This window comes from Perna viridis, chromosome 15 (genome assembly GCF_037379345.1).
Source record: "Perna viridis isolate PV_CMFRI_1.1 ecotype Kerala chromosome 15, ASM3737934v1, whole genome shotgun sequence".
Classification (NCBI taxonomy): Eukaryota; Metazoa; Mollusca; class Bivalvia; order Mytilida; family Mytilidae; genus Perna; species Perna viridis.
Genome location: NC_142459.1, coordinates 4,814,432 through 4,837,291, shown reverse-complemented (window position 1 = coordinate 4,837,291; position 22,860 = coordinate 4,814,432). Strand labels below are relative to the sequence as shown.

The 22,860-nt window shown below is 33.7% G+C and overlaps 1 protein-coding gene across 3 annotated transcripts; it reads left to right on the top strand.

Annotated features, from left to right (window-relative positions):
- The first annotated feature begins 896 nt into the window (after positions 1 to 896).
- Positions 897 to 22,509, top strand: LOC148596656 (uncharacterized). Of its 3 annotated transcripts, none has more exons than XM_088563265.1 (13): positions 897 to 1,038; positions 1,770 to 1,875; positions 2,348 to 2,586; positions 3,612 to 3,753; positions 12,290 to 12,376; positions 13,366 to 13,480; positions 14,721 to 14,777; positions 16,519 to 16,598; positions 16,986 to 17,157; positions 17,641 to 17,723; positions 18,585 to 18,786; positions 20,229 to 20,311; positions 20,671 to 22,509. In XM_088563265.1, exons 2-13 carry the CDS (start codon positions 1,791 to 1,793, stop codon positions 20,928 to 20,930), a joined length of 1,605 nt encoding a protein of 534 aa, XP_088419391.1. In that variant the 5' UTR covers positions 897 to 1,038; positions 1,770 to 1,790; the 3' UTR covers positions 20,931 to 22,509. The 3 variants fall into 3 exon arrangements, with proteins under 3 accessions (XP_088419391.1, XP_088419393.1, XP_088419392.1); XM_088563266.1 differs by lacking the exon at positions 897 to 1,038 and adding an exon at positions 1,045 to 1,273; XM_088563267.1 differs by lacking the exon at positions 12,290 to 12,376 and having other exon boundaries at positions 898 to 1,038.
- Positions 22,510 to 22,860: the final 351 nt, after the last annotated feature.

Sequence of the window (22,860 nt, the reverse complement as noted above, 5' to 3'; positions counted from 1 at the left end):
TTTATTTTTTTTAGTTGAACCTCACAGATAGGTTATTAGTTGTTTAAAAATATTTTAAGTACTATTTCTAACTTAAGAATCAGACAAAATGAGCATAAGGTGAGGCACATGAAGAAAAAAATGAAGAGATTTTATTGCCTTGTCTAAATATTTATACCTCATAACCTCCAAAAATAACCACCAAAGCGCGTGTAAAGTTTGCTTTTTTAAGATATTGATAGGTTAATTTAGTTGAAATGCCATATGGAAAAATAGCAGGAAATTTTTCTTGTACTTATTTCTCTAAATAAGCACTGAAAATGTCTAGGTCACAGATGCTTCAGGATAAACCTAAATTGTTTTTCTGTTGTTTTCAATATGTATTGAGGCAAAAAAAAAAATCTGAATGGAGAGAAATGATGTGCCACCCATTGCCTGATTCTTACACAGAAAGGTACTTAACAGACCTTATTCACCTATTTCATCGATTGCATAAAAATAATAATTGTATTTTGTTTTTAAAATGGTTTGTCCACGTTTAAACAATGGTAAACCTATGTCCGTGATTCTGGAATTTGTTTTCCTTAAACGGTACCATGGTATTTGTTGATTAAACCTAGTAAGATTTTTCGTCTTTTTGAGTTTTTGAGAAAGCAAAAACTATGAACCAACTTTCCTATCTGCAGTTTATATGAAATCGTAAATGCTGTTGATCATGCATGCTGATCCATTATCTGCATGGGTATGCCGTCTATTGGCAAGCAGTTTTTCTTACCCAACTAGACACTAATCTCGGCAACATTGCAACTATTCTTGCTAGGTGCTTTAAGATTTATCTGAAGTCTTGTATAATGACTCGATGCATGGACTACTTGACATTCACAATTCACCATGATGTTATCTCTCTATAGCGTGACATTTGATTACATCAAAAAATGATAAAATGTTAGATAGGAGTAAACCTACGCCCTAACCGTTGACTTCCCCAGTGTTTACTTCGGTCGGCTAGAGATTATAGTCCAACTTCCTGTTTTGTGAAAGTTATACATTCTGTGTGAAGTAAGTATATTGGGTTCAGTGTTTTACGCTTAAAACCTAAATGTTTCTAATACATACTGTTATATATAGGTGTTTATGTATTTGTTCCTTACAAGATGGAATCGAATCATTCATTGTTTATAAATAGCCGGATGTAATGTGAACAATTGTACAGTTTGAAGATTATGTGCTTTGTTGAACAAAATGGTAATACTTAAGTTTGGTGAAAATTGAAGAAGACTCAAATCAATACCAGGTCAGTGTAGAATATTTGTCGTACCTGTCTCTGTATCAAAACAAACTAACTCACTGATACAAACATGACTTTATTTCTTGCAATTGTCTGTCCTTGAGAAATGCATTGCTATTGAGGAGTCACAAATGGTCGAATGTATCTACTGTCTACTGATTTCATAAAATTAAACATTAAATGGATCAATGATTTCATAGGCAGACCAAAGGTGTGTGTGTGTGGGGGGGGGGGGGGTGGAGTTTATGGGTCATGCACGAAAAGTTCGTGAAATTATTAAGAAAAAAAAAACAAAGAAATCACTGAATTACTGGAGCCCCTCTCTTGACCAGCTTGCGGATCATCTTTTCAGAATTGCTGGATTCCCCACTGAATTTTGCATGAACCAAAGGTAACTGAAGGAAAAGAAAAGAAAATATTTATAAAAAATTAATGAATATACTAAGTAAAATGACACAATTTAAAACTATAAATTGATATCAATGTTAATTTTGTTTTGTAGCTATACATCGTACATGAACAGATGCATTTTATATTGGAAGCCTTTATAGTCTGTTTGTTTCTTTGTCTTTGTCAAACCAACAACGATGATATTCATAACGAACGACGTATGTATTATTCAATATTTAATTAAGGAATAAAATTGTTATGGAGAAGAATTTCTATGATTGAACGGGACCAATCCAGTCAGCCAATTCAAACCGACGTAACAATACTGGAGTTCCAAGAAAAAATGCATGTTTACTATCAATGTATTTATTAGTTAACTATTAACTGAATTAGTCTTTTAATGTTTATTGGTCCATTCATATAGTCTTCGATTAGCCCTGTTTTTGTCATTTTGAATGCTCTTTTACCGAAAGGCCTTGTGAAATCTCCTATATAGTATACTTCATGGATGATACGTTTCTTTTGCCTTTTTAAAATTAATTTAGAGTTATATACAAATTTTGTCGAATCTAAAATCATATGTATCATTATACACTTTCCTTCATCTTAACGTCTTCATTTATCAAAAAACAATTATTTAATTTAAATTTGAGTTTTAAATGACATGCATGTATCTTTATACCACCGCAGATTGTAGAACTGTCTTAGGAATAGTTAATCCTGTCTGGGGAATTTACCAACTGAACATATCATCATCATTCGTGACAGTCACCTGTATCAATGACAGTACTCTATCTGGACATGAAACGGTCGAGTGTAACATGGAAACAGGAAATTGGATCCCGTCGCTACCTTGGTGCCTCGTCAATTGTCCATGTGTTGATAGTGAACCACTTATTGTTAGCACATTGAATGCTCTTGGAGTCTGGGTAAATATTGTTCATGGATAAATTTATTTTCAAATACTTCAAATTAATTTACTTTACCAAAGTTTGGTAGCTAAATTATACCGTTTCAACCGTCGTGGCAAAAGAAAAGCCGTCAACCCCGGCGTTAAATTAAAATTCAGGTATTTTGCAAACATGAGAGCATTTATGGGGGATCGGACAATATTGTACTCTAGACGGTTACGATAGAAATTTCTGATACGCACCCGAGTTTCCGTATGCAAAATGAGGCAAAATTTGGCTTTGTTTACATTCACTTTTTACGAATGACTGCATAACCTACGTCTTTTCTCAGGAGATGACCGAATTAACAAAACCCGGGGTAAGAAAACAACGACTCGTGCGTTGAAACCATTGCACCTGCGTTATGTGTTAGACATCGTGTTCCACATCTAACGAAACATTATCGAAATAAGGAAACGGAGACACGATCTATACACTTCATACAGAGTGTAAATTTATAATTAGAGAGGAAAATACTAATAGGATAATTAATTGAATAGAGTGTGTAATAGCGACGAACCTATTTATTATATATATTTTTTTCCGTTATACTGTATGCTGGTTTTTTTCAACATAAATGTAAAGTTTTGTGAACGGCGGACTTAATCATGTTGTGACTTTTTGGAACGTTTTTTTTCTAGGTAGACCTGGCAAGTTGAATCACGAGTAATTCTTTATTTGTGGCATTAACATATCAAAAATGTCTTTCATTGTTCACCATAATATTTGATAACCGTTAATTAACGTTTCATGGAAATACCAATGTTACTATGACTTGCCAAACAAAACTTCACATAAAACCTCAAAATACAGCGGAATCTATAGAAGGCACACATCTTCCCCAAAACCGTTGTTCGGTTACAACATTTGTTCATTTACCCAAATTCACACCACATCAAAATTGACGTGAAGCGATGTAAAAAAATATTCAGTCTTGACAGGTTTTTGGTAGGTTTATATAGGTTTTCTCAGTACATTCGCAGTGTGCACCATTATAATTTCAGACGAATGACAGGAATAGAACAAGTGGACATACCGCTACTGTACATTGTGTTTCATCAGGTTATATTGTAGATGGTTCCAATCAGATCACGTGTCATGATGACAGGAAGTGGTATCCTGATCCTAAAGCCCTGAAATGTAAAGGTAAGAGTATGTAACATAAATGTAATTGTGGAAGTTGTGTACCAAGTATGGTTCTGGGCAGGAGGTGATTTATCATATCTTACGATTATGAATGAAACTGCATAAAAAAAAAACATTTGTTAGGTCCTAAAACACCTCTCCTCATGTTCATGTTCTTGGATCTTCTCTATAATCTTGAAATAGTTTTTGACTGGTTAGTGCTGGTTATTGTATAAATTCCTGGCGGGAAGTTTTCCTGTACTTTTTTTAGTAGAACATGACAAAATTTGAAGTTTTGATATCTCTAGTGGACTACTTTTATTTGCACTTATATTTCCTGATAGGTTTTCTTTCGGGCCTACAAAATGAATTACAATAAAAAAATATTTGGGAATAAAATATGCATTAATCACCCACATTGTAAACCGTTACCTAATGTTTTAAGCAAATCTGTATTCAATTATGCAGAGATCAAATCATTTTAGAATGTAACAAAACAAGTCATAACATCACATTTTATATCATCGTCATCAATGTACTCTGCGTCAGTACATTCACTTTAGTTTGCTTTACTTGTATACGGCTGTCTAAGAGGTTCTAATCTATTCCACACCTTCACCTTGCTAAAGCGTTATTTAAACACATTAAACCTTATGAACAATAACTCTTCAGATAAATATACTTTGTTTAGGGAACATGTTTGCTTCTATCTATTTAATTCTGTTTTGGGGGAGAATTGATAGCAATCAAGGCTCAAAGGTCACCGGTATAGGTCACCGTAGGTCATCGAGTGATACTTTTTTGGAAACACCATTCATCATCTAGGATGAATGGTGAAAGTCTTGTGTTTCTACGCCTTACGGTTTCGAAATAGAACATTACCGGAAACTGATCTCATTTAAAGTTTGATAACTTATACAAGGTAACATGACAACAGTTATTATTGAAAACAAATCAAGGACAGATGTGAACTGTCTGCATTTTGAGTTACTTTATATGTCTACATAACATAATTTTTGTTGCTTAATTTATATGATGAGTATTGACATAACTCGCACGCTCGATCTCTGTTTCATCAATACTTGTTTTGTATGGAAAGGGATATCCGCCATAAATATGTTAACGCGTTTCTTTTAACTTTGTTACTTGCTCATTTGTTCTCTGTATTTTCTTTCTTTGTTAATCGAAGATTGTTTGTATCTTTCTTTGCTTAATGTCGTTTCTTTTTCTGTAACATTTTTTCTTTTACGTTTCTACAATTATTAATTTGTAAAATACTTCTTCTAACCCTGAAAGTCGTAGTTTTCCAATATTTTTCTTTGTTGAGTCTTAAGTGATATATACAGGTTATATATAAATTAAAACATGTTTCTTTTAAAATCGACAGTTACAAAGTCCGCACTCACGTTTGACAAATGAAGAATAACATGTTACACATGAGTGATTTTTCACCGGGAGATCGAGGGGTTGGTCTAAAAACAGGAGGGCATTTTCCGGTACATTTTTTGCTATAACTTTTGTTTTATTTAATGGCATTCAAAATATTAAAAGGATTTCTGATGAAGAATAAAAGTGCTTTTAAATCATTCAGTTTTTTTGGGGGGAAATTTCGAATAATAAAGCGAACTTTTGCTAACAAGAAAATTACGATGAGAAGGCGGAGAAATTGATGAATAATGTTCATAAAATGTGTCCTGTTTGACAAATAATGCTTACTCATTCTTAAAGCTTATACTAAACGTTACATTTCGATATAAAAAAATATTTCATTTTGAGTCGTCAGTTAAAGTAGAAAAATCTTGACAGGATGGACTTGTTCTGTGATACGTGATTTGTGTCGTTTTTTACGGGTTACGGTAAGAAAACATCAAATATCTGGATTTTAATTCATGTCTGTCACAAAGCCTTAACATATTCTTAAAGCTTAAAGTTTTTGGTATATTTTGATGTACGGTGTATATGTCTTTGAAACATGTTCAGAAATTAGTTCAGAATTTCACAGGACGAACTTTTTCTAACAGGAAATTTCAATTTGGTATCGGATGTGGGAACAAACAGTGATATTTTGTTAAGTTATAAATGTCTGTCAAAAAAGTTTTACATTCGTTAAGCCTATATTAAACAGTATATTTTGATTTAAAAAATGTTTAATTTTGAAAAAGTTAAAGAGGAAATATCTTGACAGAACGAACTCTTTCTCTTACGTGATTTGTGCAGTTTTGTACGGGGATGTGGTAACAAAACATAAAATATTTGAAATTTACTTAAGTCTGTCAAAAATAGTTATCTGATTCTTAAAGCTGTTGATTTGTGCTTCATTTTGATATACATAGATATTTGAAATAAGTTAACCGATAAATCCAAAATCTTTTCGGGGTGAAAAATCTTTATTTATCGACATAATTAGACCTATAACATTAATATGCATATATGAATTCCTTTATGTTATTGAGTTAATTAATTTATGTCACCAAATGACATCATGTTATTAAAAGATTAACCAAATATAAACAGTGTCTGTTAATTGTGTCTGGTGTAATTGTTTGATGTAATTTAAAGTAGGACTGTCTTTAGTGCTATACAGTGTTTCTTTTTTGGTTCAGCATCAATTGTATAAAGTCTAGACTATTTATTTTATGGGAAAGAATATTCAGATTTCTTCCCGTGTAACATAGTTGTCAGACAAGGAGAAAACTTGTTACCTATACTCTTTTCAATACATGGCAATGATTTAAAAGACTTTTTCAAGAATCAAAACAAAACAAAACATTACCGCTATAACCTTGGTTCCCTTGATTACTCATTCATGGACTGAATTTTTTAACAAAAGAAATTGAAACTGAACTCTCTCATTTTTAAAATCTGTTCATTATATTATATGCTGACGACACAGTATTACTACCAGAATCAGAATCCGATCTATAAAATCAAATTGATGCACTTAATGATTATTGCACATTTTGGAAACTTAAAAGTTAATGTTTTCAAAACGCAAGATGTCTAAAAAACTAAGCTTTATATGTACAATGATGTATCTCTTGATACGGTTGATAGTTTCAATTATCTAGGAATATTGTTGTCAAGAATGGGTAGCTTTTCAAAAGCGAAAAAGACAAACGTAGAAAAGGCAAATCAAGCCATGTACGAGTTTTACGACCTATTCTCTTATACGGTTGCGAAGTTTGGATCATTGGATGTAATACTGTTATAGAAAGGGTGCATCTATATTGTGTAAGACCCTAATGCATGTCCAAAAGTAAATCCCAGATTTTATGGTTGTCGAGGAACTAGGCAGGTCTCCATTGGAAATAAAAGTCAAACTGAGGGTCATTAACTTTTGGCTTAAATTAGTTACTGGAAAATCTGAAAAGCTACCTGCAATTTTGTTTAATTTCGCTCTTAAAAACATGGCGATAGAATATTTTGGGTAAAAGTCAAATCAATGCTGGATGAGTGCGGTTTGTCTTTTTGTTTGGAACGAACAACACGAAGATAATGCATCTTGGATATTTTTGGTAATTAAGCAAAGCCTTTCAGACCTATTTCAACAGTCAAAAGTGAAAAACTCGATCACCTGGACTCTGAATTATAGATTGTGCAAAGAAGGTTTTGGATTTGAAAATATTTTAGAATTTGAGATGACAAAAAATATGATTACTCTTTGTAGATTTAGAACCTTTAATAATAACCTTCCCATTGAAAGTGAGAGTTGGCAAAATATAAGTAGAGAAAATAGAAAATGTTATTTATGTAATTCGGGAGATATTGGGGATGAGTTCCATTATTTGTTTAAGTGCACATCGTTTGATAGTACCAGAAAAAATCCTTTTCTCAGATAAAAATTGTTAAAAGACCGAATATTGTTAAATCTAAAGCTTTGATGAATAGCTCATCACCTTCTGTTCTCAACAATTTATGTAAATTTATGCGACACATTACAAAGATGTTGTCTCCAGGGTAGTTCTCTACATTTGTGTATATAGAAATTCATCATGTATGTGACTCAATATTATTCCTTCCAATACATGTACACTACAACTTCTTATGTATATTATGTATCTATGTAAATTGTATTGAATTCGTTCGCTGTACTATAGTATTATGGTGTTTGAGTAATAAACTATACATAGCATCTGCAAGAGATGTGTGTCTCCAAACACTACAGCTTTGAACCCCATTTTTAAAGTCACAACCTACCATGTCCTCAATACCATCGGCCTCATCACAATCTCAGTTCATTTCTACACTTGTGGTTGTTGATTTCACCTTACCAACTTGATCCATTTGTGATTTAGTTCTTGGTAGAGATTCCTCATACTTTGTAAGAAATAATTCCAAATCATCTATCAAATGTACAGAAGATGTTTACAAAATGCTGGAATTTTTAATCGACAACATATTTGTCCAGTGTAGTGGACGCGTTTTTCAACAAACGGTCGGCATTCCAATGGGAACTAATTGTGCTCCTCTATTTGCTGACCTATTCCTTCACTCTTATCAGGCTGATCTGATCCGAAAGAAAGAATATCGTTTAGCTAGATCCTTTAATCTCAGTATCCGCTATATAGAAGACGTATTTTTTCAAACAATCCTAATTTTGGGGATTTGATACATCGCATCTACCCCAAAGACCTTGAGATAAAGGATACTACAGACACTGTGAAGTCGGCCTCATATCTTGACCTACATTTAGAAATCGATGGTAAAGGAAAACTATCGACCAAACTTTACGACAAAGGTGACGACTTCTCTTTCATAATTGTCAACTTTCCTTTCATCTGTGGCAACATTCCTTCAGTATCTGCATATGGAGTGTTCTAATCACAACTCATACGTTTTGCCAGAGCTTGCCGAGACTGCGCAGACTTTTTGTATCGTGCTAGAATAGTATAACAAATAGGCTTCTGCAGCAGGGTTATGTTGCTACAAGATTGGAGTCATCACTACAAAAGTTTTATGGCCGTCATCATGAACTCGTGGATCGTTATGGTGTATCCACCTGCACCATGAAAACTGATTTATTCAACGGGTCATAGTTTTCCTTTCCTCATTTGTCGACCCTGGACTTAACTTTTTATGAGCAACTCGGCCGGTGTTTCTAGAAAAGCAGAGGACGCTTACCCTTCTGGTGACCTGGTCCATGCTCCCAGTTTTTTAGTGGAGTCCAAGTTGCTCATTTGCTTTTTTCATCTTGTATGTATGATTTTAGTTATTCTATGTTCTTTGTTGTGTGTGTCTGTTTTCCATGTCTGGCCTTTGTCCCTGGATTACATTCTTTTGATTACCGCTATAACCTTGGTTCCCTTGATTACTCTTAGGAAACATTTTGAACTCTCCCTTTTCCAAACATGAAATCAAATGGTCTCTCATACATTTTTCTTCGTACTGAATATGAAGACCCCAGTAATACCACTTATACAGAATTCAACCGTGTTTGTAATCGCTTATAAACCACAATCAACTGAATTAGATTGTTTATGAATTTCTGGGATTGTGACGAGAAGCCGCGTATTTTGTTACATGTGTGAGTAAATCTGTGATAACTGGATTTCCTGAGAAACTGTCAATTTAACAGATAAACTATCTAAAACATATACCTGTTTTTATTTTATCTGTTTGGACTGATGTTACCCAATGGTGCTTGCCTGTATGGTGCATTTATGCTGATTTGCTTGACACTTTGTCAAATTTTCTGTGCGATGACCACTTTGTTTTTCATTGTCTAACACTAGTGCCAGGCAAGTGTCTAAGACATCCGATTTCATAAATTGAATGCATGTATTTACTTCTTACCCAAGGTATGCTTTGTGTTTAAATGTCTGCCTGGTTATGTCTTCGTTTTTATCGAGTTTCCTCATTTTCGTATGTAGGTTAAGTTAAGCATGTGATAATTCTTGACTGACATCTATACATGAACGTGTTTCATTCAGAGTGTCATCTTCCTGGATTGTCTGCAAATTAAGTTGAAACTTTTTTCTTGATACTGGAGTAGATTTGCTTGTTTTCGTATTACTGTTTTTGCTAGTAGATGAAGATTGACAACGGTTCTTTTTTCAACAGGAAATTATCAATTTGGTATAGGATGTGGTAACAAACGAAGTTATTTTTTTCTAAGTTATAAATGTCTGTCAAAAAGGTTTACATATTCGTGAAGCCTGTATTAAACTGTATATTTTTATACAAAAATATTATGAGAAAGTAAGAATGTATCCAAAAATGCGAAAAATGGGATTTTTCGATTTTTCCGTTAAAAGTCACATAATTTGGACTCTAGAAGCTGTTCATTTGCTCAACTGAAACGTCTAAAATTTGGCATCATTCGATAGATCATTTAATTTTCCACATAAATAAACTGCGAAAAACTGATTTTCAAAAAAGAGCGTTAAAATGTTAAAAATACTACCCCTACCCTTAGAAAACTCAATATCAAACAGAATCCTATTTCACATCATGCATACCGACACCGTAAAACTCATATTTTAGGCATTCATAATTAAGATAATGAAGTACCAAACATATCTGATTCATGCACTTAGATTTTCCTTTGGGGTTACAATTACTGTAAACCGTAAAATAGGGAATTTTCAGATTTTCAGAATATCACCCGTGTTTTCCATTTGTTTGTGTAAAATATCGTACTTTAAACAAGTTTTTATGTAATACAGTATATTTTTATAGTGTCTTACCATCCAAATGAGCCCAAGTAATAATTCTTTAAACTGTTTTAAGTCTGGTTAGACGAACATTTTCCCCTCACCAATGAAAAAATACTTCAACATGAACTAAAATGTTAACTTTTGGCATATAATCGGTGTACAATAGACATGTTGTGTGCTATTGTTTCAATTATCAATGTATCAAACATCTCTTCCCACTTAAATATGCCCCAATGTGAAAAAAAATTACCGTTTATAGCATACACGAATGTACACAATGTCTATCTGGCATTTATTATGGATATCTTCCTGTATCAATCATATTGTCAAGCAAATATGCTTTAATTGTCCCGAAAACAACAAAATATTAAAAAGGGAAATTGAATAAAACAAATTATCACGCATTTTAGCACGTAAATTGTATATTTTTTGTTGAAAATATCAACGTTTTAACATGACTTTTGATTTTATTTGTTATCATTATATTATTATAAATATCAGGTTTCAAAGAAGCAACTACAATGAATAATTGGCATACATGTATCCAACACCATTTAAAAAATGCTAATCTACAACATACGAATTGTGGGTTTTCATGGAAATGTTAGTGGGTATGGGGTACCATTCTTTTGCCTTAATGGCTTGGAAAACGTTAAAATACATAGATGCTACGTAGTATTTGAACGTGCAAAAGCTTGTTGGAAGTAGGGTACTTGAAAAAATTGCCAATTACCGGTGAAATGGAAGGAAATATGAATTTCCGAAAATTCCTCTTTTTATGAAACACTTATTATTGTCATATTGAAACCATTTTTACAAAACTATGAAAACAATGAGATTCTTATAGGCTTGTCTGGCACAGGTAACTATCACCTAAAACGAGTTTTCTAGAGCAGTCATTTCGAGTGACGAATTAGTTATTCCTAAAATGCTAAAATGCACCTTCTGACATAATAAAATATATAAAAAAGAGCCTCAAATCTATGAATGGTCTTCCTTAAATCAAGCGGTGCATGAGTTGGGGGTTAAAAATGGCATGAAAGGCTGAGGCAAATTTATCAGACACATCGCACGTACAAGAAAAAAGTTGTCTCTCCTCCCAGAATCATCATTTTCCTCCAGCAGTAAGTAGTCAACATGCACTTGCGAGGTATGTAACAGACAATAACCTAATCACTCATGTACCCATTCAGGGTGCCTTTATTGTTCAAGGTAGAAGTGGTAAGTATTGTGTCCCAACAGTTCCCAAAGAATCATGTCAATGTCCACCTACAACATGTTTCCATATCCTAACAGAAAAACTCCGCATATATAGGCCTTTACCTGTTAGAAAAAGTTCGTCCTGTAAGATTTTGAATTGATTTCTGAACATTGTTTTAAAAACATATACATCAAAATATAGAAAAAAGTTTTGAGAATATGACAAACATGACACATTTTATGAATAATGAACTTTAATCAACATGTCCCCCTTTTCATTGCAATTTCTTCCCAGCAAAAATGTGTCCCGTCAAGATTTTGCTTTATTATTTGACATTTTCTAAAAAAAACTTTAAATCAGATATAAGCACTTTGATTCTTCATTAGAAATCCTCCTACAATTTGTTGAATATCATTAAAAAAAGTTATAGCCAAAACTGTATCGGAAAATGCCCGTCCTGGTTTTAGAACAATCCCTCTTTCGGTGAAAAATCACTCATGAGTAACATATTTATTCTTAATTTGTCAAATGTTAGTGCCTTCTTTGCAACAGTGTTGATTGTGTCGATTTTAAAATAAACGTGTTTTAATCTATACATAACCTGTATAAATCATTGATTTAAGACTTTCAACGAAGAAAGATATTGGAAAACTACTACTTTCGGGGTTAGAAGAAATATTTTACAAATTAATAATTGTAGAAATGAACAAGAAAGATGTTACAGAAAAAGAAACGACATTAAACAAAGAAAGATATATACAAACTGCAAGTTACAGTGCTAAAAAATGTATGTCACGAATTAACATTTAAACAATCTTCGACTAACAAAGAAAGAAAATACAGAGAACAAATGAGCAAGTTACAAAGTTAAAAGGAACGCATAAATATATTTATGGCGGATATCCCCTTCCATAGTTTTGAACCCTAAGTTCTATTCTTTACCAACCACGGGCTTGCGTTATAGACCCTTTTGCGCTAACTATAGGGTAGTCGATGAGCATGCGTAGGGCATGCGCAATATATACTTCCGCGAGGAAAATTCTTTTGTTCTACCCAATTCCTACCTCGCGGAAGTGTATATTGAGCATGCTCACCAACTTATCATAAAAGGGTCTGTTAATGAGCCAATATCACCAATGAGTAACTTGTTCATGCCATCTGTAGCTGCTACCTGTAAAATAAGCGAACATTAGTTAACATGCATGACAGCATGATAAATGAAGATTATTCATGCTTTAATATCATTATGATGGGATAATTGTTATATGGTTATATGCGCAAATTAAAGGTTGAATTACCATACTTTTCGATGGAACTGTAAATTTTTAACAATCGGCAAACTTTCAAAAATGGAAAATGCAGGTTGCCCATACCAAATGCCTAGAGTATTTTTTTCTGTATTTGCGATAAATTTTATTGGTAACTATATATTAATTCTCATTGTAGTACCACCTCCACCACCAGACACACGTCTACTGACTATTTTTAATTCTCATGTAGTACCACCTCTTCCACCAGACACACGTCTACTGACTATTTTTAATTCTCATTGTAGTACCACCTCTTCCACCAGACACACTTCTATCGACTGTTTTTTAATTCTCATTGTAGTATCACCTCCACCACCAGACACACGCCTACCAACTATTCTTAACTCTGATTATAGTACCACCCTCACCACCAGACAAACGCCTACCGACTATTTTCAATTCTCATTGTAGTACCACCGCCACCACCAAACAAACGTATACTGACTATTTTTAATTCTTATTGTAGTACCACCTCCACCACCAGACACTAGTCTACTGACTATTTTATCCATTGCTTGTCCTTCAGCTCTTGTGCTTGTTGTATGTTTTATTGTTGTCGGTAAAATCATCCTTCATATCAGGTAAGATATAATTAATAATGGCAAGATACCGCGAACGACGGGACATCTACTTTTAATCTTGTGTGGCAACACGCCCTTCACACATGTTTGTTTGTTGTTGATTTGAATAGCCTTTTTGTTGGTCTATCTACTCCTAAACAGCCATCGTGGGGACGAAGAAACGATACTCTTTGACTGAGTGGATTCTTTTGTTCCCTGGTTACACACGACCCAGTAGAAGACAGTGTAAAAATCTCTTACTCAACTCAACAACCTAACATTATTTCGTACGAATGTAACTACACAGGAAAGGCTTTTTTACAATTTAAACCCTAATTTAAGATTATAAAGTAATTTTCTATTTTATTTTAAGAAGATATAATAGATAGATAGACCAAATGAAGCACTAAAATATAGTATATAAGGCAACCGTTTGTTTGGACAGGGACTAAGCGGAAGACCACCAACAAAACAGAAACAAAGTTCGTGGATTTAAATCTCCATCAAATCTTACTTTGAATGTGATAAATCAGAAAAACAGAACATCAAAAAAAAAAAAAAAAAAAAAAAAAAAAATCAGAGGAACCAAGATTCGAGCTAAGATAGAAATAAGACAAAAAAGACAGTTTCACACAACAAAGATCATGGAGAATTAAAATAACAAGACAAAGAAAACAGAAAATAACACAAATAATCAAAGTAAATGAGCAATCTGGGCAACTCTGGGCAAAACTCAAATATAGGCAAAAAATATATAGAAGCGTCATAAAATGGTCAATTCAGATACTTCAGACTCCAAGTAAATGCTTTAACGTTAAATGGGAAACAGAGACGATAAACAAACACAATGGAGCGAACAGAATAAAATACATTCACATATAAATAGGAAAAAAACTGAAAATAACGAAAACTAGGTATCACAGACAAACTAAAGCACTATCAATTTGAACTTCCATAAAAAGTGACATCAGGTGATCCGGAAGGGTAGGCATGTTCAGCTTCACCAGAAGCACCCGTCACACTGCAACTGGGAACATCCATATAAGAGTCGTGCTACACTAATGTAGCTCCCAGACCCGTTGTCAAAAGAAGGAAAGACAGTTTAACAAATGGCAATATTGAAGCAAAAACCGAAAACCGGTCCATACGATTTTTCCCCATTTCATTCAGATGTTTTCAATACAAATTGTGTATTGAACCATATTTTATAGAGCTCTAAACTTCCCGTTACCATTACAATTAATTGTTTTCCCTCTTTCAGACAGAAATCAACTGACAGAAAAAACAATAAGATATTAGCCAAGAAAGAAATAGCATTGTAAGTTTTACATTATACATGTATCATGTACTTTCATTAAAAGATATACCGAGAACATTTAATGTAAGTATATATTTGTAACGGAATAGAATAATTTGACCTACAAAATTATATTACCGCAATCGAGGATCGAACCCTAGACCTGTCGGTGACAAGCCATTTTCGGCGAAAGAATGAGGTACACACACAAAAAGGCAACACATTTTTAATTTTGTTATTAAGTTCCTTAATAAATTTATATGAAGAAGTTTTTAACTATTGATTCCAATCTGTCTGCTCTTAGGAGATAATCCACATTGAAAATGTAACACTTTCTTTTGTATTTCAGTGTCATTTAGTGAGTTATCTCCTTCATTTTGAATTCTACATTACATCCTAAGAACAGAGTTTGTATGAAAAGCTACATGTTAATTTCTACTTGCTATAACATCTTACATAACAAAATGTCAAAAATAAAAATATGTAGGCTTTCCAACCATGAATCGCGTTTTAGGGATAAAATTTACATGCGCTATTTTTTATTCCAATGTGAACAAATTGTGCTCCTCTACTCGCTGACCTGTTCCTTCACTCATATGAGGCTGACTTTATAGCTGATCTGGTATGAAAGAAGGAACATCGTTTAGCTAGATCCTTTAATCACAGTTTCCGCTATATAGATGACGTATTATTGTTAAACAATCATAATTTCGGGTTTTGATATATTGGGTCAACCCCAAAGAACTTGCAATAAAGGATACTACAGACACTGTTAAGTCAGCCTCATATCTTGACCTACATTTAGAGGTCGATAATAAAGGAAAACTATTGAGCAAATTTTACGACAATAGTGATGATTAAGATTAATTTGTCTACTTCCCATTCATCTATAGCAGCATCAATTCAGCACCTGCGTATGGAGTTTTCCTATCACAGCTCTAACGTTATGCCAGAGCTTGCCGTAACAACGCAGACCTTTCGTATCGCACTAGACTCTTTTAGCAATTAGGCTTCTGGAACAGGATTGTGATGCTACAAGATTGAAGTAATAGTGTTTCTTTCATCTTTCGTCTACCCCGGACTAAACTTTTTATGAGTGGGAGTTTCTAAAAAAAGCAATGTTTTTTTTTAAGTATGAAAGAAATATATTCTATGATATAGAATATAGATCATTTCAAATACAATAGTACAAATTTTATTACATTACAAATTCCCTTATGGTGTACACGTGTTTCAAGAGTAACCTCTCATCTGTCCTCGTAAGGTTTTTTTTTTTTCTGTCTTCCGTCTACGGTTTTTTTTTATTGAAAAGTAGTCGCTGAACACATGAAGTCATGAATTACAATGTAGAATTATTTATTTTTCTTTATTCCCGCTATCAAAAGGAAGTCAGACCTCTTTGAACTGACTTTTAGGTGTGTTTAGTTGTGTAGTATTTTTCAACAGTGGCCAGATATAAAAGGGAGAGGGTTGTAATCACGCCAAAGAATTTTAGCCCGGATTTTTAAAAAATTTTTTTTTTGCGTCTTTCAAGACCCAGTGGTGGCCTGACAGTTTACATCCCGGTGGATGTGTTGTCTCGTTGACATATTCAACCGTGTTCATTCTCGTTATATTGTTGTGTAGCACTGAAATTAAAAAAATGAATAATTGAACTAAAACTTATAATATTTTATATTAATATTTTGAGCAAATGGCTGCAAACAAATAAAATAAACCGCATTTACCAACATTTCAGTCTCTTGTGTGATAATATTTACAGAGCATATAGAGTGTGGACCGTTGGACGTGTTCATAAAAAGGTGTTCGCTGCCGTAGATCTAAGAAGTCTGAAGTTTAAAGGTACCTATGAGTTCTGATCATTTTTACTATTAAATTTATCTTAATTCTTCGGAGCACCATGTTCAAAGAAACAAAGTCGCCTTTTCAATGAACCTACAGAAGAGTTTTATTTAATTTATGGCAAAATGTACTTAGCTTAAAAGAACGCATCAGTTTTGTTGTTTTTCTCTGAGATTCTTCTAAAAAAACTATGGTACCATTTCCCAGGGAGACCAATAACCTTCTTACATGATTTTGTATATTTTGATCAACAGAATTTCATAATATTTTGTATTTTCCGCAATCTTTTAGTTCTTTCCAAATGAAAATATATTTTTTTCTAAGTCCTTTTATTTTGTAAGATAATAGCCGAATAAAATAATAAAAAAATGGTAATTATTTTTTTAGCTTGTAAGATGTTTGACAAGGATAATAGGTACACAACACTGGTACTAGAAGAAGACGGTACTGAAATTCCATCGAGCTCCGCGATGATTTTATCTAATGATAAAACATTCATGGTGTTGAGCAAGGAGGAAAAGTGGAAACCCTCCTTTAACGATAAAAGTGACGTAATCAAGTATGTAAATGGCAGATTGGTCAAAGTTTACGGTGTTTTATACACCATCCCGGAACAAAGTTAGGAGGTTGATGAATTAATGTTGTCTGTTTGTTGATCCATACACCATGTAAGCATAAGTCCGCAAACCTTTCATATGTGTGCTTACAATGATCGTTTACTGCATGCTGTGTTTTTTCTAATGTTTCTAGTTTCAATATACACTGAAAGTCAAAGTCCCTGACAAACATGCAATATAGGTAAGCTTTGTTTTGATCTTAACTTAAAATATGAACAGAATGATCTTAGTTAATGACAAAGGTCAAACTGCTCAAGAAAAATATTTTGTGTACTTTCCTAAGGGAATGATAACCCAATAATGATGGCTCAAATTTGCTTTTGTTTTGTTTTGCTAAGTTTACTCCCTTAATCTGATATTACGAACATCCAACAATTTGGTTAAAAAATTATCAAAGAAGTTCAGCATAGACTTTGAATTTATAGGTTGACATATGACGTTTGTTCCAGTAACCATTCAAAAAGAGATCTATTTCTGGCACGAAGTCTTAGTGATCTTCTTTCTCAAGGTGCGTAAAAAATCTTGCAAAGGAATACAACTTAAGTAGCGTTCCATCTACGAATCATGCAAAATGTCATTTATGGTTGGAAAGCCTACATATTTTTATTTATGATATTTTGTTTAAAATGTTATAGTAAACAGAAATAGCATGTGGTTTTTCATATAACCCTCGTTCTTATAAAGTAAAAGTTACATATTGAATTCACTGTGGAATTCAAAATTAAGGGAAATAGCTGTAAATGACACTCAAATACAATAGAAACTGTTTGATTTTTCTCCTAAGAGCAGATAGACTGGAATGAATAATGGTAAATTCCTTCATATAGACCTTAAGAGCAACTTATTTCAAAAATAAGAATATGTAGCTTTTTTGGTGTGTACAACATATTACAGAATTTTGCGTGATTCTTTAAAGGCTATTACTTAACTATATATTGTTCAGAATGGTTCATTACCGTAGTAGTCCGCGGTTATACAAGGAAAAAAGTTTTAAAAAAATGATACCCTTACAGTGGTATCCTGCGGACTTTTATTTGATGGTAAATGCATGTGCAATATAAGACACATTAACATGTGTGCATTTGAAACATTTTTTGAAGAAATTGGTAAAGACATATTTATCATTACGTATTACCGGTACAACATACAAAATGTACGAGGTTATTTCCGAGTTGCTCATTTACTTTTGTTAATTTGTATGTGTTATTTTAGTTATTTTATGTTCTTTGTTTTGGGTGGGTTTCCTTTTCCTGGTTTTTGTCCCTAGATTTTCATTTCCGCTACAATTTTCCCTCTAGATTACTCTTAACATAGATAAGCTGTTGTTTAAATAAGAATGCGTGTTTAAATACTTTTCTTTCAAATTTAGTGTCGTCATTATTTAGAGAAGAGATACACTGTGTTTGCCTGGAGGTTGATGGCACCGTTATCGATGATGACGTATCTCTCAACGCTGTTGCTGGGCAACAGTTAATATCGTTAAAAAGTCCAGAGGACTGGACACCTGTTTCAGAACAGAGAGCCAGAGGAATTCCTCTTATAAGAATAAAACAGCTACCACTTGGACAACAGTGAGTTAAGATTAATTTCTTGTATCTTTTTCGTTGAGCTATAAATAATAAAAGTACTTACAATAACTTGTGACGGAAGAAGAGAACCTGTCTTTATTGTTTAACATCTATAATTGCCAAACAAAAGTTGTCAAAATCAAATAGATTTTCATGTAAGTCATACGTAAGTCACCGACCACGAAGTGTCGATGACTTTTTGTTTTTATTTCGTTTTATTAAGTCACCGAACACTCCATTTATTACTATTACTGCTACTATTATTATTTCTATTATTTTAATTATTATTATTATTACTCTTAGGAAACTTTGCATATAAATTCGGCCCCGTGCAGGTCCGGGTGTTAAAAGAATAGGCCTGCAGCAGCGCTAAGCTTGTCGTATAAGGCGACTAAATAGTGCTCAGAAACCTAGCCGGGGGCTAGACGCTCTGCCCACAGAGCAACTGGGATGTGTGCCCCAGGTGGTGGAATGGGGTACCCCTGGCGTGTTACATGCTGCGGTTGTCAGGGTATAATACGGAAAACCTGACCGCAAACCATAGTGGTGCACCGTGTTGGGAAAGATGTCACGTTCCTCGCACGTTAAAGAACCCTGCTGTGGTATTCGATAGGAGTAGGAACCTTTGCGCTCCACCACAGGAGGCTAAATTGCCCGACCTTACCCATCCCCCTTTTTCCAGTGGCAATCAAAATTTATCCTTGTGTCCCATCCCCTTTTCATTTCATCATCATTTTGATGTTCATACTATCATCCATTTCATGTTCATTGTCTGAATATAGCTGAAATATTGCTGCTCGGACGTTAAACCCAAACAAACAAACAAACATATAAATTCGGTACCATCAGTAGTTGTATCTATGTAATCCAAACTCATTTTAAAATGGCCGAAAAAAGGAAAGAAGTAAAAATATAGGACATTGTAATATTTCGGAAACATGGTACAGTGGTGCAGTTTGATATTCCAAACAAGAGATTATACAAAAAAAAAAAGAAAAAGAACAGAACAGAAATGATATGTTGCCTGACACAATGGCAACCAATGACCCCATGTAACGCCAATATTTAAAAATGTCCCGATTTTTTTATTAACGTGGTTTCCAGGGTGACAAATCTAAACTGTAGAACCTCAAGGCCTCGTGGCATCGTCTATGTTAAATGGTGTCATGAACATTTACTGAAACATACAATGTACCATTTATATGTCTTGGCGTTCTTGGGTTTGTTAGGAGCTATTTTGTGGTTGTTGGGAACTAGCTCCAGAAATCACATACGTGCATTTTTATTCTCAAACCAAAAACTAATCGCAATTCCGGAACAAATCCGTTAGTAACTCCGGAAGTAATGTATTATATAGCTAGTAGTAAAGTTGCATAATCGACCATGCCACACATATATTATATAGACATGTTATTCATGACATTCTGCCGATTTCTATATTGTAGGATTTGTTACAAAGTTTGGACAGAGAATCAAAGAAAGAAGTTGATGATTTTTGCATCAGATTTGGTAGATCTTCATATCAAAGGTAACTTATGATTACAGATCAGTTTCCATTTAAGGAGGTAGACCTAGGGCAAGTTTAGGGATTCCTAAACTTCACAAGAATCCATACAAACAACGTTGCATAGCTGGATCTGCAAATGTACCACCACTAGGCAGAGCGCCTAGCCCCCGGCTAGGTTTCTGAGCACTATTTAGTCGCCTTCTATGACAAGCTTAGCGCTGCTGCAGGCCTATTCTTTAAACACCCGGACCGACCTGCAAGGGGCTCTACTTTATTGTAAGTGCATTGGTCCTCAATAATTTAAATTATAATCTGTCTTTAATTTTGTTAGTTAACGTATTATTTCAATGATGTTCATGATTTCTTTTGATGTTTTCAAGCTTCAACTGCCTTCAGTCTGCGGCCGCCTATTGAAATAAAATTCCTGGACGACGACACGCCTATCATAAACAATGACCAGCTAAAATTCCACAGGCATCATGTTCTTACAGCATCGGAATCACGTGGCCGATTTAGTGTGGCAACGCCCTCTATTTATTCCGAAAATGATAGGATTTCCTATGCAATACTCCCCGATGTGTCACCGTACTATCACAGTCGACAACTCAGACATAACAGCACAAGAGACACTTACTTCTAGATACTGATGTTCCTTATTTTTAGTTTTTGGTCTTATAATTAAATAAGGAGTTATACAAAATTTCTGTGGTGATGTAAAATTAGAAATTGTATTTAATACAAACTGTTTTGTAAATATCGACAAAAGACACCGAAGCGTAAGTAGTAGGGTGATTCAAATCATCGAAATCCAAAAACATGACCTTCAAAGTTTAGCGAAGCGACTAAAAAAAGTTAACACATAAAAATCAAAAATCAAAGATAAGGGGAAATCAGAATGAAAACATCACAAAAAATAAAGCCCTATAAATTCGAACTCTCACAAGCAAGTGCACCGGAAGGGTGAGCATGTCTTACTCCGCAAGCGGTATCCGGTGTATTACAAATGAGTATAATTCTGCAATAATATAGCAACAATAATGCTGGTTCGTGACACGTATCAACACTCTTGTAAGAAGGGCAAAATTATGCATTTTATTTGAGTTCAGTGTTGTTAGCATAGTAGATAATTAAGGAATAGTGGCGAAATATTCAAAACTGACAAAATTGGATTGATTTACGAAAAATCACAAAATGCATACGCCATTACATGTATCAATTTTGTTTTTTTTTTTAAATTTAAGAATTTGATCGTGTACTATCTCCTTATGAGTGCGCTAACACCGTACATGATAAATAAATTAAATTCAATCGAAAATCTACACTTCCGATAAAGGATGAAAAATAGATCTTTTCTCTCAAGACATGGACATTAAACTTTAAGTAAGAACTGCATTCTCAGGATAGGAGTTTAATAAATAATTGTAATAGAGAACATTTATGACTCCTATAACCTGAAAGAAAAAAAACCCGAATTTCAGAGTGAAATGTTACGACTGCTACCCAATATGAGACCTACCACATATAGTTTTGAATTGGCAGGGAACCAAAAATATGGCACGAAATCATGGTATTTCAGCTCTTCCATTGTGAAGTAATAGGGAATATCTCAAAATATCCATAGAAACAAGATGGCGGATAAGCATTACGTTCAGTGCAAACTTCTCGAAGAAAAAATAAATTTGGATTTTTTTCGATCTCGGAGGTAAGAACGAGAAATAATTGTATGAAAATTGTAGAAAAGAACGACATAAATAAAATGGCAAGTTTTTAAGTGAACTTTTGAGTAATAATAAAATGAGTCTAAAAGAAACTGCAAACAGGCTGAGGTGAATTCGAGTATATGTATTGATTAATTTAGCGCCAGATTGGTTAATTGAAGCATTTAACTTTCTACTCAATTTATTTTAATGAAACTTCACATATTAATTTCCATATTTTATATCTATATATCTTGTAATACCTTGTTAATACAGAAGGCTATGTTAATATTATATACAGTGAGTATGTGTGGTGGTGTGTGTGTTTTGTGCGTGTGTGTGATATATGTATATGTAATGATGTGTGTGTGTGCGCGTGTGCATGTTGTGTAATAGCGGGTTGTGAGTAAACGCGTGCATGCATGCGTGTGTGTGTAATGTAAAGCGCTTAGTATAATACTTAATTGTGTTAGATAAGAGCTATATAAAAATTTTGTAATAAAAATAAATAATACACACTTTTTGACACTGTACGCACATATCTGATGTTATACAACATTCTTCAGAAAAAAATATATATCAGAGAGAAATTTGCACTACTTTCAAGATGGTCAGGAAGAGCACTGGGTTAGATATGAATAGAGACCATTCCTACATTGTATAATGCAAATATAACTACAGGCGCTTGCAAGCATTGTCACTTCAATAATGTTTGTTTGTTTGTTTGTTGGGGTTTAACGTCGGAGCAGCAATATTTCAGCTATATTCAGACTATGAACATGAAATTGATGATAAAATGAACATGAAATGATGATGAAATGAAAAAGGGATGGGACACAAGGACAATGGGGTCGACAAATTTTGATTGCCACT

Coding starts and splice junctions, on each gene's coding strand:
- LOC148596656 (XM_088563265.1), top strand. CDS start 1,791: ATGCATTTTATATTGGAAGCCTTTATAGTCTGTTTGTTTCTTTGTCTT. Junction 1,876..2,347: donor TGATATTCATAACGAACGAC/GTATGTATTATT, acceptor ATACCACCGCAG/ATTGTAGAACTGTCTTAGGA. Junction 18,787..20,228: donor CAGCTACCACTTGGACAACA/GTGAGTTAAGAT, acceptor TCTATATTGTAG/GATTTGTTACAAAGTTTGGA.